General features: G+C 36.6%; 2 protein-coding genes across 3 annotated transcripts in view; one reads left to right on the top strand and one right to left on the bottom strand.

Annotated features, from left to right (window-relative positions):
- Positions 1 to 8,013, bottom strand: part of LOC117125121 (tetratricopeptide repeat protein 4-like) — a 13,129-nt gene extending 5,116 nt beyond the window's left edge. Inside the window, exons 1-7 of the mRNA XM_033271519.1 lie at positions 7,801 to 8,013; positions 6,425 to 6,533; positions 5,437 to 5,598; positions 3,923 to 4,068; positions 2,288 to 2,344; positions 1,738 to 1,824; positions 84 to 289 (exon numbers count right to left, since the gene is read on the bottom strand). Of these exons, the coding sequence (XP_033127410.1) occupies positions 84 to 289; positions 1,738 to 1,824; positions 2,288 to 2,344; positions 3,923 to 4,068; positions 5,437 to 5,598; positions 6,425 to 6,533; positions 7,801 to 7,929 (896 nt within the window). The 5' untranslated portion in view covers positions 7,930 to 8,013. The remainder of the gene's footprint in view (positions 1 to 83; positions 290 to 1,737; positions 1,825 to 2,287; positions 2,345 to 3,922; positions 4,069 to 5,436; positions 5,599 to 6,424; positions 6,534 to 7,800) is intronic.
- Positions 8,014 to 8,046: 33 nt separating this feature from the next.
- On the top strand, positions 8,047 to 13,412 carry LOC117125159 (required for excision 1-B domain-containing protein-like). Of its 2 annotated transcripts, none has more exons than XM_033271563.1 (5): positions 8,047 to 8,103; positions 9,070 to 9,164; positions 9,455 to 9,659; positions 12,186 to 12,274; positions 12,762 to 13,412. In XM_033271563.1, exons 1-5 carry the CDS (start codon positions 8,062 to 8,064, stop codon positions 12,829 to 12,831), a joined length of 501 nt encoding a protein of 166 aa, XP_033127454.1. In that variant the 5' UTR covers positions 8,047 to 8,061; the 3' UTR covers positions 12,832 to 13,412. The 2 variants fall into 2 exon arrangements, with proteins under 2 accessions (XP_033127454.1, XP_033127455.1); XM_033271564.1 differs by having other exon boundaries at positions 8,061 to 8,189.
- Position 13,413: the final 1 nt, after the last annotated feature.

Below are 13,413 nucleotides of genomic sequence, written 5' to 3'. Positions count from 1 at the left end.
ATATGTGTATAAGAGAGAGATATATATATATATATATATATATATATATATATACAGTAGTGTACTTGAATTATATAAATTACCTTGTATTTTCATTAAAAGCCTCAATTAATTCTGTAGTAGCATGCTCTGGATACATAAATCTGACTGGCCATATGAGGGCGCCCTCCTCATCTAGGTATACAACAGGGTTGTTGCCCTCTGCTAGCATTGAAAACATTTTGTCATCTTCAGACAAATCACCGTCATCATTGTCATCATTACCATGTACTAAATTTACATTTCTTTCCTTTAAATAAATAAGACATGAGATAATTAAAATAATTTTGCTTTTCTGGTTGTTAATAATAATAATATATGTTAGACTTACATAGGGCTATATGCCAACAAGGCCTCTAAGCGCCTCACATTATTACACTGGCGGTCATTGGATCAAACACATATGGGAGAGAGACAGTAGCAGCGCCCTCAGGAGAATTCGTGGATTGGGTTGGATTGGATTGGATTTATTCGGTGTAAACACCAAGGATAGCCCACGAAAGTCTAGAAGACTTACTTACAGTGGGGTCCTTCTGGTGGTGATTGGGCAGTACACCGGGAGACAATCCCCTACTCTTTTAAGAAGAGTGTACTGCGTTTTTTAACGTGCACATGGGCCATAATGCACACGGGACCAATGGCTTAAACTTCTCATCCGAAAGACGGTGCGCTATTGTAACTTGTATTTTAGCCCTCCAGCTAAAACGCGGAGGGGCAGCGATGGGAATTGAACCGGGGACCTAGAGATATCCACGGTTCAGCGCACACACAGTGGCTACCACCAGATTAGCCGACTGAGCTAAGCTGCTCTCTCTAATAATGTTGAAAATGGTAATCACCTTATCTGTAAAACTGTTTTGATCATTCATAAAGCAAACACAATGGATGTTAACTTACTGCGAGTTTTCAGTAAGTTGACATCCATTGTGTTTGGTTAACAATCAAAACAGTTCTGCAATAATATTAAGGAAACCAGATGAAACTTATTCGAATATTTCCACCTTATTTGTCTTTGAACCCAAAAGTTCCTCACTTATACTTGACTTATGCTTGATAAGGACAAAAGCATAATGTAAGATAAATCCTTGCCGAGCCACGAGGGCTCATAGGGCTGGAGCTTATCCCCAGTTTTGGTAGCGTTAAGCGGATGAGAGTGTAATATTTCCCCTGGGTGGGACGCTGGTCCACCGCAGGTTACTCCCAGCAATTTGCTAGTAACCCTTGATACAGTTGGGTAGACTGAAGCATGTAGATAAAGTGCATTGTTCAAGGGCACAAGTGAAATGCACAGCGAAGGATTGAAACCCCAACCTCGAGGTTGGGAAACCAATTCGCACTGCGCCAAACTGCTTCCAACAAAAGCATAATGTGTGAGCTGGTGATTTGGAATGTTACCTTATAGATCCAATGAGTATGTATTTACAATTTATTATTGATTCATTTACAAATAAAAACAACAAGCATGTCTTTGACATATTACAAATCATAAGAAAATACGGTACTTCTAACATAAACTTAATAATATAAATTCATCTGGTTTCTAATTGTGTACACTTTGTAATTGTTGTTCGAAGAACTTACGATATTGAATCAAAACTGCAAATAAAAGTTTACGTACAAAGAAACTTACATACTTTAGTACTAATAATTTTTTACATGCATCATGTACATCAAGTTGAAATAAATTTGAAAATAAACCTTCAAGGCTTGTAGAAGTTTCTGTTTCTGTGCCCTCTCTTTCTTCTCTTGTAATATTCTCTTTCTTTTCTCCTTTTCAAATATTTTCTACAAAACAAAAGTCATTCACAATAAAGGTCACAAAATGAAAGGAAAAATAAAAACAAAACTAACGAAATTGTTATCTTAAAATTTGCTTTCTTTAAATTCACTATACATTTAAATGTGTCTGTGTGCGCTACCTCTACTGTGTTGGAAACTGATAGGAGCTTACAGGAGTGCACTTGCCTCTAAAATGGCTATTGCAATGCACAACCACATTCTAACACAAACACTATCAGCACACAATAGACAAAACCGGCCTGACCAGATGTGACACTGCTCCAGGCAATCTGCACTTCACGCTCCAGTTGAGAGCAGCAGAAGGAACTGAACCAGAGATATGAAAGAGTCTACACGGTTCAACGCACACGCAGTTGCTACCACCAGTTCAACCAACTGAGCTGCATTGCTGTCGGTGTAGTCACTACTCATTTTATTCAATGACCAATTTTATCATTTGCATATTCACCTGTGCCTTTTCTGCTTTGGATCTATACTCCTGGAGCATTACATCTGTTGGTTTCTCCTGGTGAAAATAAAAACCAAATAACATATAAGAATGGATATATATATATATATATATATATATCTGTCTCTTATACACATCTGTTGTTGCCCTCTGCTAGCATTGAAAACATTTTGTCATCTTCAGACAAATCACCGTCATCATTGTCATCATTACCATGTACTAAATTTACATTTCTTTCCTTTAAATAAATAAGACATGAGATAATTAAAATAATTTTGCTTTTCTGGTTGTTAATAATAATAATATATGTTAGACTTACATAGGGCTATATGCCAACAAGGCCTCTAAGCGCCTCACATTATTACACTGGCGGTCAGATTAAAACATTAATTAACAATTAATTCAGAGTTTTAAGTTTTTTTTATTGTATTATTATATGTATATGTTATTCTGATGAAGTAGGCATCAACTGCATGTAACTGCATGCATCCTGAAAGTTAACTTCAGGATGCTATCTGTTCTTTCTCTCTTTAGATTCATTTACACTAGACACGAAACGATAAAAATGCACACAGTGATGAAGAATATAAACGATGTGATGATATGTTGCTGTCGTGTCGTTATCGTGTCTAGTGTAAATGTAGCTATAGGCTGTGTTTCCTCAGCATTTATAATTTCTCTGATAAATTATCTTGAAATTCCCTCCAAATACTTTATCCCTTCATGAAAAGTTATGGACCACAATGCAATGTGTTCAAAATCAAAAAATTCATTTTATTGACCAAGCACTACAGAGACCGCCCCTTTTTGGGTGAGATTGAGAAAGAAATCGTAGTAGCGTCACAATGGTGCTTCATTGTGCTTACATGTAGCTATGGAGAGATTGAGAAGATGAATGCTAGCTTTGTTTGGTGTATTTAAGGTACAATAAACAGTATGGACAGACCTAGGAATAGTTAGCCACCATCAATGCCAAGCACAGTCGTTTAAGATTTTTTTGAATATTTAATAAGCCTGAAAATTTACTCACTATTTATTAACTGTTTCATACTGGCCTACTAACTACTAGATGCCTTAGAAACATTTCCACAAAGAAGTTCCCACAAGTACAAAAATAATTCTTCTGCACCATGATTTGACCTTGGCCAAAGGTTATTTATTTTTGCATTCGGAGCTTTTTCCGATAAATTATCTGATTCTTATCCAGTAATTTATTGGAAACTTTGGGCCCCATCTTCCGCAGCAAAAAATAACTAAATGACTGCTTTCCAATAATTTAATGGGTAAAATGTGCTGTGGAAACACACCCACATATTTTAAATTTGTCCAATATCTAACGTTTCTTTTTCAAATATCTGTTTTATTAAAAATTTTTGTGCTATTCTATATACTTTTTTAAAATCCAAATGATGTATTTCACTTTGTAAATAACATAGAGGTAAAGCTGTGCATGCACACAGTACACCAACAATCAACAGGGAACACATTAAGCACACTGTTTCTTTAATAGGGTAGCAATAGCTTTCCTTATATTTTATGGCCAAAAACATGTCCCCTTAATCGGTGTGTTCCAAAGGAGGGGTTCTGCTGCAATATATATGAATGAGGATAATTGATTGAGGAACAGGGTCGAACCTTTAAGCCTTGATCACACCACTGTATAGCAGACGAGTACAACTCCAATTTCAAAGAGCACTCAATACAGCGCAGCAAAGCTTTTACATGGTCTGGTCTTATTTTGAGGGCCTCCATGGCATCCTTCAGGGAAGAACGATAATTACCTGTGAAAGTAAAGCAATAATTCATAGTATTAGGCAGGTAGGGGAATGCTATTGTAATATAATGTAATATGTCTGACCTAGCTTTTTGTTCGGTAAAAGCAGTTTCAATACAGTAAAAATACATTTTAAATTTGATGTTGTAAAAATAGTAAGCCTAAAATTTGCACCACACCCAGGAAGCTGATTGAGAGGCGGCACAATGTATGATATTTCCAGTGACAAGTGTATTATAAAGCATTGTGAGACATTAAATGGGAAGTGGTTTTAATAAAGGCAAATATTGGAATACATTCTAACACTGTCCAGATTATCAAATTTTCTTTAACAAAAAACTGTTGTATGCCCATATATAGTCATGATGTGCCTATATATGACCATGATGTGATGTCATCATGACCATATTTAGGCATATCACATATTTTTATAAAATAAAATTTGATATTCTGGACAGGGGTTAAGGGTTAATTTGGTAGCAAGTCAGCTGAGATGGTCCATAAGCTATAATTCGTTTGGTGCTTCATTTGTGTATTATATGAGATATTTTGTTCATTTGTGTTTTATGTGTATATTTTAAATTAAGAAATTGAAATTAGTATTAATGTATTTTTATTTTTTATTAACTGGTTATAGGCCAAAGGTCAAGGATTGCAAGGCAGTGAACTTAGTCACTATTCGAAGTTTCATATACTGTACCTTCACAAGACAAACATAAACACAAGATGCTCTACTTAAACTAAGTCTTATTAAGAGGCTTAGGAAGTGGAGTTGTTTTGGTCGTGAAAAACAAGTTCTCGTAATCTCAAAAGCTCTGATGAGGGCAGTATAATAGAGGCAGTAGAGTATATTAAAACATGCTTAAATCATGTAAATACTGTACACATTGGCGTAAGTTATTAAAACTATATTGGGTTTTCGGCATGGGTTCATAATTGCCATTAATTACTACCACTTACAGGACACATTGTATAAATGGCACGGTCGGTTAACACTGTGTTGTAAGGAACTGAAGATCGTGAGTTCAAATCGAGCCTCGGTGTTTAATTCCAAGAAGCATTTCAAACTCTTGACCTTCGGTTCAATAGAACACATCGTTGACTGACTGCGCCATCTATACGACATGCCCTATTAGTGGTAATGGCAGTATGTTCTGTCCCTGGTATTGGTGGCGCACTTCAGCCGTGAAAATAGCACAGTCGATCAGCAAAAAAGCACACAGCCAGCAGGGTACTCCTAGAGCTTCTCACCGGAGCTAAAAATCCTTTTACTAGGACAGTGGGATTGGAAGGCAAGCATCTTAACCACCAAGCTATTCAATTTCACTTCAATGTATGATTTATTTAAACAACAATCATTGGGGAACTTTCTTACCCAAGTGATATTCTGCAGCAGCTTTGTTTGTGTACAGGATTGCATTCAGTTTACCATCCTTGGCACCTTGCTTTAGACCTTCTTTGTATGCCTTGGCAGCCATCTTGTATTTCTTCTTTTTAAAGCAATCATTACCATCATCCTTGTAGCTAAGGGCAATTTCTGAAAACAATTTGAAGAAAGATGACAGAACCAGAATTGATAATCCAAATTATTTTATTCATTCTAAATACAGTAGAACCCATATTAATGGGACAACTCAGGACCACCAGAAATGTTCCCTTTAATAGGGGTTTGGGTGTTCCCTGAATAGGGATTGGCTGTAGTGTTAAAAAATATACTTCCCCTCATTTCCTAGTGTCCCATTAAAAGAGATGTCCCTACTAATATAGGTGTCCCATTAATAGGGGTGTCCCAAAAGGAGGGGTTCTGCTGTACTTTTATCATCAGTAATATATTTCAATCTGCATTCGCAACAACAACTTAAATTTATATCAAAAATATCTACCATTAAATGATAATCATTGAAGCTCAAATATTACTAATATTATTAAATTGGTTTGTTTGCTTACAAGAATTTTTTTTTTTCATGTTGATAAACAGTTAAATAAAACAACTTTCTTTCTTAAGCTTTATAAGACAAACCCTGCTCACACTGGACTTTATTTCGTCAAACTAGCTATGACCAGCTGGTCAATTTATCCCAAAATATCTAATGGTGTGGTAATATCAAAAACAGAGTATTACGCCTTGGAGAATAACAATAGACGAAAGCTGAAAGTACAATATCAAATTTGAATATAAAATTAGTGATCTAATGAAACTACAAATATGAATTTTATCAATATCATCATCATGGAGATTAATTGGTAATGGTAAGTTGAAGAGCACGTAAAAATTTGTCAATGCGATCTGGCATATATGTATACGAGTGAGTAAACCTTTCAAAATAAATAACAATTAAAAATCTTTGGGATTGTTATTTTACCTTCTGGTGTTCCCTCATCATACTTCAATGCCTGTAAGGCTTCTATTGCTGTTGATGTCACTCCATCTTCAAAGCCTTTGGTCATAAATGCTGGAATCTTCTCGATTTCCTTGTAAATTAAATTCAAGTTTACATCAACAATAGAAGTTGCAAAAAAATATAAAATTGTAGAATGTGCAGAACAGTTTCCAAGATGCGTTTAGTTCTGATGTCAGCTGTAAAAAGGTCAAAAGTTAGTGTATGGAATAAACCAGGTAACAACGGCACACAACCTGCAAATCCTCGCCATTACCCTGATCAAGGTTAGCCAAGGAGCAACTGAAGCATAGCAAGGTATAAGTAATTATACTGTATTATTATTGTGGCGTACAAAAAAGAAATTAACAAAAATTTAATAGTGAAGCCAGATGATTCCCGACAATATTTTCGAAAAACTCTTTCCATATTTTAAATTTCTCAAACCTTCTCTTCTATATTATTACAAAATCAGCCTAATTGCGTCACAAATGAAAGCCCTGACAGAAATCGCGTCACAAATGAAGGCCCAGATAGAAAAAGAAATGACTTCCAAATTCGCTCAAAATCATAGTACAAACAAGCCCTCTCCCTCAGGGAGTGGGCTAAAAATTGTAAAATAAAGGTGAACCTTGTACATAGTAGCAAATATGGACATACACCAGGGCTAGAAATTTACTTTTTCAGCCACTAGCAACCTATTGCTAAAATGTGCTAGTTGTTAAAAATGTAACTAGCAAAATGAGCTTCTCAACTAGTAAAATATATTAATACCAACTCAACATATTATTTTCGGAAAATAAATTGTATGAAAATAACTAATGATGTACTTCTATAAATATGTGTGTTAAATGTTTTAATATAATATTTTCTGTTATGGTGAGTGTAGTACCTGTCTCTTATACACATCTAGATGTGTATAAGAGACAGTATATAGGGAGTACATACATTTAAAATAATACACAGCTAGTCATTTTTATTATAAATGAAAATGAGTTATAAGCCTAGTAATACTATAGGCCTTAAACTAGGGCTAGAATAATAGCTGCTCATCAGTTAAAATATAAAACTCGAATTCAGATTAAGAATTTTTTAGAGCATTTCATAAAAAAAAATTATTTAAAATGCTTGATTCTTTTCATCACCTAACTACTGTACTAGCCTTGGACTAGTACAACCACTAAGTATTTTACTATGAATCTGCTGATATAAAAGCCTAGGCCTACCGGACCATATTCATCGTTGACAAAAGTTTCATTCTCCCCCTTGCTTGGCCTATCGGAGCTGAGACTGACCAACTCTTCTTTTGTCCTTTCTTTATTATTAACCAGTCTGAGTGTCTGAGTGAATGAAACGCCTACCTCTTCCCAATTTTCTTCAGTCAATCCATCGGTGTATAATTTCTTTGGTAAACTATCAACAAAGTCATCAATTTTAGCATCTAGATCTTGGGCAAGTTTAGCAGCTTTTGTTTGATTTGCAGTAGCCATACTCCCAGCCTCATGCGACTTCTTGTTTGCTCGCAATGTGTGTAAGTAGGTCAGTTTCAGGTCATCGTCGTGTCAGAATGACGTAGGGAAAGTCCCTACTGTTAAAGTTGAACAGCGCCAGCACATTTCCACATGTCTTTTATAAAATCAAACCATAAAAACAAAGCGAAGAGTGTGAGTACCTTGTAGTAGTCTAGCTTGTTAAACTACAGAATTTAAGTGTCTAAAGTCCGGTTCAGATATCTGTTGGCTGTGGAATGGTATTATACAATATTTATATCAGATTAATTTATTTCTAAAAATCTTATGCTTATACTGTTTATTGCTGTGATAATTTGAACACAAACAGTCCACATGTTGAGCAGCGGGTTCTGAGTGAGCAGCAGCACCTCACTGGTTTAGCCAAAAAGAAGCCCTCTCTAGTCTAAAGCTAAAACAGACGAAGACTTAGGGCCTACTGTAGGCCTAGATAGGAGTAAAAACAGGTATATAAAATAGGCTATATTTGTTTAGTTAATAAGTAGTCAGAGAACAACAATTTATGCTTCCTTTTTTCCTCTCAAATTTGGGAACAAGGGTTCAAAATGGAATAAATCCTGTCTTCCCAGACAGATATCTCAAAAAAGGTATTAGCATCATACTGTATTTGACCAAGGAGGTATTTTTGATTTGACACTGTTGTCTCTTATTCATGTTTAAGATATCAGCAGATAAAGCAAACAGAAAACACTATGGATATTGGCTCGGCATGCCCAATCACTACATAATTTATGTAAGGCTGTCGCAAAAATATCTACACTGCCAGCTAACAAAAAGTTTATCACATAAATCACATATTTTCTTTTATATCTTCTGGTGTTATTTATATTCCATGGCTACTACCAGCTTGTTGAGGTGCTGGGTATCAATTTACATTGTAACCAATGGCAAAATTGCGTACCGACAAAAAAAAAACATACAAAGATACTAGATTCTACATTAAAATGGCATTAAAAGAGATATTAACGAATAAAAACATAAAAATTGTAAATTTTTAATTCAGGAAGTACAGTTTGCAGTAATGAATTATTAATGATTTAGGCAGTTTTTCTGGCATCAAGTTTATCAATGCTTGAAGTGCTTAACTACTACTTAATATAGGAGACTGAAGAAGCTGTGTCTGAACCAAGGCGTCTTGTTTGTGAGTTCTATAAACTGCAAGAACAACGGGTGGCAACGTACAAAACACTAGATAAGTATGTCACATGCATGTTTAAAACTAACAGATGATTTTTGTAATTTAATTCAATTAATAATGAATGTAATACACAGACCAAGAAATAATATATAGGATTTGAAAGTTAATTACCTGCTCAAATATAAAAAGCAATTAAATATTTGTTTCATGTATATATTTGATTTTTGGTCCTTGAAGGTTGTATTGACATTATTTGCTTTGTCTGTCATATATTTATAGTTTGAATTAAATTTCAGTTTAAAATACTACTCATTAAAAAAGAATCTATGTGGATACTTCTTTTTCCAGTGCTCATATAGCATACCTCCAGACTGCACCGGATTATGATTTTCTGAACTATCGGCAGAAAGTGCATGATGTAACAGAAGCTTTCAACCACATTTCACAGTCTGTCATATCAATAGAACAAAAGCTACGCAATGAGCATGGGAAGACTGCTGTGGCAGACTGCATTGCTCAAGTCCAGGAAATGGAAAAGAAACATCTTGAAATGGTAAGAGAGTCATGAGGAACTCTATCAGATGCACAACATGTCAGAATTGGGTTCATGCGAAATGTACTGAAGTGATAGAAGGCTCACAATGAGAATGAAAGGCAAGATCTATAAGGCTTGTGTTAGAACAGCATAATAACATAATGGTGAATCAGAAACGAGGAATGTGAAGAAGGTATCTTGAGGAGAACTGAAAGAGCCATGATTTGGATGTGTGGTGTGAAAATGTCTGGCAGAAAGAATACAAGGGAGCTCATGGATAGGTTGGGTCTGGAAGGAACTACCATATTGTAAAAGTGGTAAAGAGTGGATTGAGATGGATGGGTCATGTGCTGAGAATGGAAGATGATGAACCTGTGAAAAGAGCATGGGATCTGGAAGTGGATGGTATAAGAGGAAAAGGAAAACCAAAGCTTACATGGAAAGATGTGGTAAAGAAAGAAATCTGTAAAGTTGGTCTAAATGAGGAGGATGCTCAAGATAGGCAAAGTGGAACATGGGAGTGTCGTCATTAAGTGAAAATCAGTAACCCTTCGTAAGAGTGAAAATGCTGATGTAAATAAATGATGATGTACCCAACTTTGATTGCTACATTTGGTTTATGCAGGGGTTCCAAATCTCCCGCAAGGCGCAGGAGTCTCCCAGAAATTCGGGACAGCCTCCCGCATTCCCGCGAACCAGCAATAATCTCCCAGAAAATATCCCATCTCCTGCAAATTAATGATATTTACATGTTTTTAAAACCTGTAGCTATGCCCTCGAATGTTAATTATTAGTGGAAAACATATAATAGTGTATATATAGTTTAAACTTATTCAATAAATAGACCACAAACAAGTGTCCTAATTTCTGGGAGATCTGCCTTAATTGCCTCCCAGATCAGTGGTGGCTCTAGGATATCTGTCTCTTATACACATCTAGATGTGTATAAGAGACAGGGGCTAAGCTGTCCGACAGGGGGACTTGAGCTCTTAGGCCCTGAGAGGGGTCCCGTCCCAAATGAGATTTTTTAAAGAATAGGAACCTCTGGATGGTCGGAAATGGCACTCTCAGACTGTGACAGACGTGTTGGCTTGGTTTGTTTTTATTTTTATACTTTTTATGGTCTGACTGCCCGACGAGCTCCGTCAACGAGGTGGGGGCTTGACCTGTCCGGTGGGAGGCTTAAGCCCCCTTGCCCTAGCCGGCGCCAGTACTGTCTCAGATATCAGTGGAAATAGGTATCACCACCTGCAGCAAAATATAATTAGATGTAAAAAAAAGCTGAAGTTGGAGCCATTATTTCCTGAAATATTGCCTGAAGCCTGCAAGGCTGAATGCAATTTGTAATGAAAATTATAGCTGGATGAGCTGTTGGCGCATCGGTTGTGGCTTGGACTCCCAACCTCGAGGTCGGGGGTTTGAAACTCTCGCAGTGCAAATCGCTTGTGTCCTTGGGCAAGGCACTTTATCTGCGGTTGCCTCTCCACCCAGGAGTACAAGTGGGTACCTGGTAGGTTCCAACACAACTGCGCTGATTACTAGCCGCAATATTATGGAATAATAATATAATTTAATTTAATAATTTAATTTGGTGTTCAATGTGTTCCTATGTGTTTGATCCAATGACCGGGGGTAGTAACGTGAAGCGCTTAGAGGCTTTGTTAAGGCATTAAGCGCTATATAAGAACGACATATTATTATTATTATAGCTCCTAAAAGGCTGCTGTTGTGACATCCATCACCTTTTATATGGCCCTTTAATCAAACTGCCGGTTTATAGAGCAGTTGCTATGTTAAACTGCTGGTTACAGTCGCCAGTTGCTTAGTGGTGTGTGTGTTTGTGCATTAGCTGTGCGTATTAGAATGATTTGTTAGTGGTACGGGCATTGACATTCTCCACAACTCTTCGCAGCTCTTTGCGATTTCTAGATTAATAAATTGATTGTTATTTTCAGCTTTGCCAATATTTTTCTGTTCTTTTATAAGTCAGTCACCTTGGTATCTCATAACCATTTTGTCATTCTAGGCCTTGCCAGGAATGTAACCAGAATCCAGAATTTTTCAAACAGGGGGCACAACATATTCAAAATAGATAATGAGTAGCTCTAATTTCAATGTATGCATTGAAATTTCAAAATTTAGTGGCAAAACGGGGGTGGGGGCACATGGCGCCCCCCCCCCTTACTGGATCTGCCCCTGGTAACCAGCACCATAGAGAGATCTGTTAGGTTCGCTGTGTGCATTCAGCTTGGCATAGCAACGAAATATTCAATCGCGATGTACTGTAGTAAAATCACCCCAGCTTTGAGCTTTTTGCACACAAGACACACTATATCGATAAACTGATCAGTCGTGGATAGGAAAATTCAGTGCAAATGAAAGTTATGACGTCACCACTGACTTATAAACACTTTAGCATTCAAGGGCATGTTATAGCTACACATTCTTTCATCATATTATTGAAAATTATGAAAAGTTGACTGTATTCCTCAGCCCACCTATACTGCACTTGCCCGTGTTACAATTTTATTGTATTGGTTTCAGATTGCTGAATTGCAATTAGCTAAACAGAATACCCAAGATCTTCCAGGCGATGAAGATGTCAGAGAATTGATGGTGTTCATTAAGCAGAGGTGAGTTTTCCTATGGCTTATTATAATACGGCTATCCATGATCGTACTACATTACGACACCATTGTACTAGAAAATTCTCCCCCTCCCCATCCCAAACCTCCACAAAATAGTGTATATGCTTAGCATGATAGTGTATATTTTTCTATGTGAATATCTAGGTGCCACGGGCAGGTGTTAATACTCAATTTAGAATGTCATTGGAAAACTTCTGAGCAGGGCAGCTCAAGAATATATTTTCTGGGGAGGGGGGGCACTTGAGATTGTAGGCTTGAGCTGGGGGAAGGGTTCAAGAGGGGGGTTCCCCCTCCAAAATGAGATTTTTTTAAGAATAGGAACCTCTGGATGCCCAGAAATGACACTCTCAGACTGTGGCAGCCATGTGTTGGCTTAGTGTAGGCCTATTTTTATATCTTTTTTACTCTGACTGCCCAACAAGCTCTGTCCTACAGACAATAAATCAATGATCATATAAAATTTGTTTTACAGGCTGAACAATCTTTTACAAGAACTTGCTGAGCATCTAGAAAATTTAAAATACGAGACCGAAGGTTTATGAGATCAGGAGACGAAAATGTTATACCAACATCGATGTGGCTCAAATATGAAAACACAGGATTTAGTTCTAGTATCTAAAATTTTTCAGGTCAAATCTTGACTATAAGAATTGACCTCAATGGACCTTTTGGTAGTGCCAAATGGAACAGGACCAGGAACACATGCATGTCCTACAAACACACGTTTGCATATTACACTGTCATTTTGATACAAAAATGTTGTCACAAGAGGGCTCACTACAAACTATGTTGGCATATCAAGCATAAAATAACAGGAATTTGACTGTTCACTATCATTTCTTTATTCTCTCGTACAAAATACCAATCACTTTGGACTCCCACCATACAGCATATACAAGCCAGGTGTAGATTAACAAATATTAGTCAAACATCATTAGTACCCGCAGACACTCATGCAAAATTTAAATTAATGGGACCGGCAGTGGAAAAATGATAATTTCAGCTTTTTTTTTTATTATTAAAATGCGGATTAGCTTTGTACTAATGATGCCTGACAGTAACAAATGGTTCAACAAATGTAATCTCTCAAGTCTTGTGAAGTAGGCATTTATGTGACTATTACT

This window comes from Anneissia japonica, unplaced genomic scaffold, assembly GCF_011630105.1.
Source record: "Anneissia japonica isolate Jap-2015-1 unplaced genomic scaffold, ASM1163010v1 scaffold9_len2422644_cov172, whole genome shotgun sequence".
In the NCBI taxonomy this organism is placed as follows: Eukaryota; Metazoa; Echinodermata; class Crinoidea; order Comatulida; family Comatulidae; genus Anneissia; species Anneissia japonica.
Note: the sequence above shows the minus strand (reverse complement) of the source record. Positions and strands in the feature narration are given on the sequence as shown.

Bases quoted from the DNA above. Each gene is read 5' to 3' on its own strand.
- LOC117125159 (XM_033271563.1), top strand. From the start codon at position 8,062: ATGTCTTTTATAAAATCAAACCATAAAAACAAAGCGAAGAGT. The intron at 9,165-9,454 runs GTATGTCACATG...TTCTTTTTCCAG, and splicing joins ACGTACAAAACACTAGATAA to TGCTCATATAGCATACCTCC. The intron at 9,660-12,185 runs GTAAGAGAGTCA...TATTGGTTTCAG, and splicing joins AAAAGAAACATCTTGAAATG to ATTGCTGAATTGCAATTAGC.